The 2,817-nt window shown below is 42.0% G+C and overlaps 1 protein-coding gene across 1 annotated transcript in view; it reads left to right on the top strand.

Annotated features, from left to right (window-relative positions):
• LOC107724439 (beta-1 adrenergic receptor-like) overlaps positions 1-2,817 on the top strand; it is a 28,135-nt gene continuing 25,318 nt past the window's right edge. Inside the window, exon 1 of the mRNA XM_016533415.1 lies at positions 1-1,631. Within this exon, the coding sequence (XP_016388901.1) occupies positions 298-1,631 (1,334 nt within the window). The 5' untranslated portion in view covers positions 1-297. The remainder of the gene's footprint in view (positions 1,632-2,817) is intronic.

The following is a 2,817-nucleotide window of genomic DNA, read 5'->3' as shown; positions in this document are numbered from 1 at the left end:
ACTTATTTCCCTCCTACATCTGCAGTTCAGATGTGTGGAACGTGCTTAAAATCCTACAGGATGTACAAGTTGCGGGATGTGCACGACTTTAAGGATGCCTGAAGGAGAGGTGAAACAGAATTGATGCGGTTGTTCAAGATTTGGAACTACAGTGGTATAAAATGCAAGATTATAGACAACATCGTCATGGTATCGCAGGTTTAGACATTTCCAGCCACTAGCTATGTCTCTTTGCTGCTGCTTGTTTCTGATATTCAGTTTGAAAAATTGCAAGCCTTGATCTCTGAATACTGAAACATGGAAATTCTGATGAGCAGCACTCTACCAACCGATGTGACCAGCAGTCTACCGACCAATGCAACTCCGACAGGGAGAGAAGAACATGAGTTTAAGTCTTTGGAGCTGTTCATCATGGTGATCATCATCACCATTATCGTTGTGGGTAACCTTCTGGTCATCATCGCTATTGCACGCACCTCCCAGCTGCAGACCACAACGAATATCTTCATCATGTCATTGGCATGCGCTGACCTCATAATGGGGGTGCTGGTGGTGCCACTGGGTGCCACAATTGTCGTAACGGGGAAATGGCAACTCACCAAGACTTTGTGCGAGTTATGGACATCGGTTGATGTGTTATGCGTCACTGCCAGTATAGAGACCCTTTGCATCATCGCAGTGGATCGGTACATTGCAATCACACGGCCTCTGCGGTATAAAGTGCTCCTGAATAAGTGTAGGGCTCGAATTATCGTTTGTGTCGTGTGGCTGGTCTCATCTCTAATCTCCTTCGTCCCCATTATGAATCAGTACTGGCGTGTGGAGAATGACGATGAAATCTTAAGAAAATGTAATGAGGACCCCAAGTGCTGTGATTTTATAGCAAATATGCACTTTGTTATAATTTCATCAGTGGTTTCATTCTACATCCCACTACTCATCATGATTTTCGTCTATGCACGCGTCTTTTTCATTGCCACACAACAGAAACAGCTAATCGACAAAAACCGTTTGAGGTTCCAAAATGAGTGCATAGGAAATCAGGTACAGCCGACGCACCACGGCAACAACAACTTACCTTCGATGTGCAATCATGTCGGAGGAATGACGGCAAGGCGGAAAAGTTCCCGAAGGCGACCGTCGAGAATAACCGTCGTCAAGGAGCACAAGGCCCTCAAGACACTGGGCATCATCATGGGCGTCTTCACACTCTGCTGGTTGCCTTTCTTTGTGGCGAACATCATCAATGTCTTCAATCGAGACGTGCCGAGCATGGAGATTTTTCGTTTATTAAACTGGTTAGGCTACATGAACTCCGGCCTCAACCCCATCATCTACTGTCGAAGTCCAGAGTTTCGTGTGGCCTTCAAGAACCTTCTTGGCTGTCCCTGGTTGCCCTCTCTAAAAATGAACTTCCTTTTCAAGGGGCTTCGGACTCGATGCCCCTGCTTCCTGGGGTCTGCGGAGCCAGGAATGCCTGGATCGTTCCAGAAGTCCCCCACATTGCCAGAGACATTGCCTGAAGAAGGGAGCAGCCAGAGCAGCTACAGGAACGAGGAGGCATCGCCGGGACCGCCACACTCCAATGGCAGCACCTTCTTCAGTGAATTCTCCGAAGCCGAGGCAGAGTTGTGAGTTTCCGTCTCTTCTTACTTAAGTGCTTTCAGTTGACTGTCTGTAGAGTTTTACACTTTACCTTGATAAGATTTATTTTAGTACTCACAATGTGTCTGATCATTTTTTCTTCAGAAGTGCAAAATTGTTTGTACTTCTTGATTATGCATGTAAGTATTAGGTCTGTATTGACAAACAATGAATCAGTGCTGTGTCAGTAAGGTCAGTTTGCTCTATATCACATGTCAGGTGAACAGTGTTGGGGAGTAACTAGTTACATGTAACGGCGTTACGTAATTTAATTACAAAATAAATGTAACTGTAATCAGTTACAGTTACTAAGAAAAACTGTGTAATTAAATTACAGTTACTTATGAAAATGTGAACGATTACAAAGGGGATTACATTTGAATATTTACACACATCCACATACAGATTTAATTGATTTCTTTCCCAAATCACCAATGTTTCAGGAGTTTAGTACACAGAATAGGACACATGCTTATTAGATAACCGTATTTGAGTTGATGTATATGCTTTTATTTATTATTATTTTTTAATTAACTATTTTTTTCCAAACCATTGTTAGATGCAGTGTTTCCTAATCTGCATTGAACTTCAGATCAATCTCAAAGTAAAAGGCGGTACTAAAGTCTGATTTTGTGGTGGATGTGTTCAAATTTGTTCATCTTAATTCAAGTGATGAAGGATTTTGAAAGTCTGAGAGTGTTGAGCACTACTGTAAGGTTAGCCCTGCATGGTGTAAATGTTTGAAAATGATTAACAGTTGCAAATAAACATTCATTAGAAATTTTGAAAAGTAATCAAAAAGTAATCAAAAGTAATCAGTTACATTACTTTAATAAAGTAATTGAAAAAGTTACACTACTATTACATTTTAAATAGGGTAACTTGTAATCTGTAACCTATTACATTTCCAATGTAACCTTCCCAACACTGCAGGTGAACTTCAAACCTGCTGTAATCATATGACCCAAAGTTGTGAATGCGCTTGTGGAGACTTTTCTCAGGGGAGATGAAGACCTGTGAGAAGTGCGTCAAGGTTGAGCTGGGCAGTGTTGAAGTGGTCTCGGATTACAGAGCGATTGGACGTGTACTACATTTCACACAAAAATTAATGACTTGTTATGGTAGTGCTCCTGGTGGAATGTAAAACAGCCAGGTGAAGTTTGTGCAGGGGGG

This window comes from Sinocyclocheilus rhinocerous, unplaced genomic scaffold (genome assembly GCF_001515625.1).
Source record: "Sinocyclocheilus rhinocerous isolate Xijiao unplaced genomic scaffold, SAMN03320098_v1.1 scaffold311, whole genome shotgun sequence".
Classification (NCBI taxonomy): Eukaryota; Metazoa; Chordata; class Actinopteri; order Cypriniformes; family Cyprinidae; genus Sinocyclocheilus; species Sinocyclocheilus rhinocerous.
The sequence above is the reverse complement of the archived record's forward strand: the minus strand, read 5'-3'. Positions and strand labels throughout refer to the sequence as shown.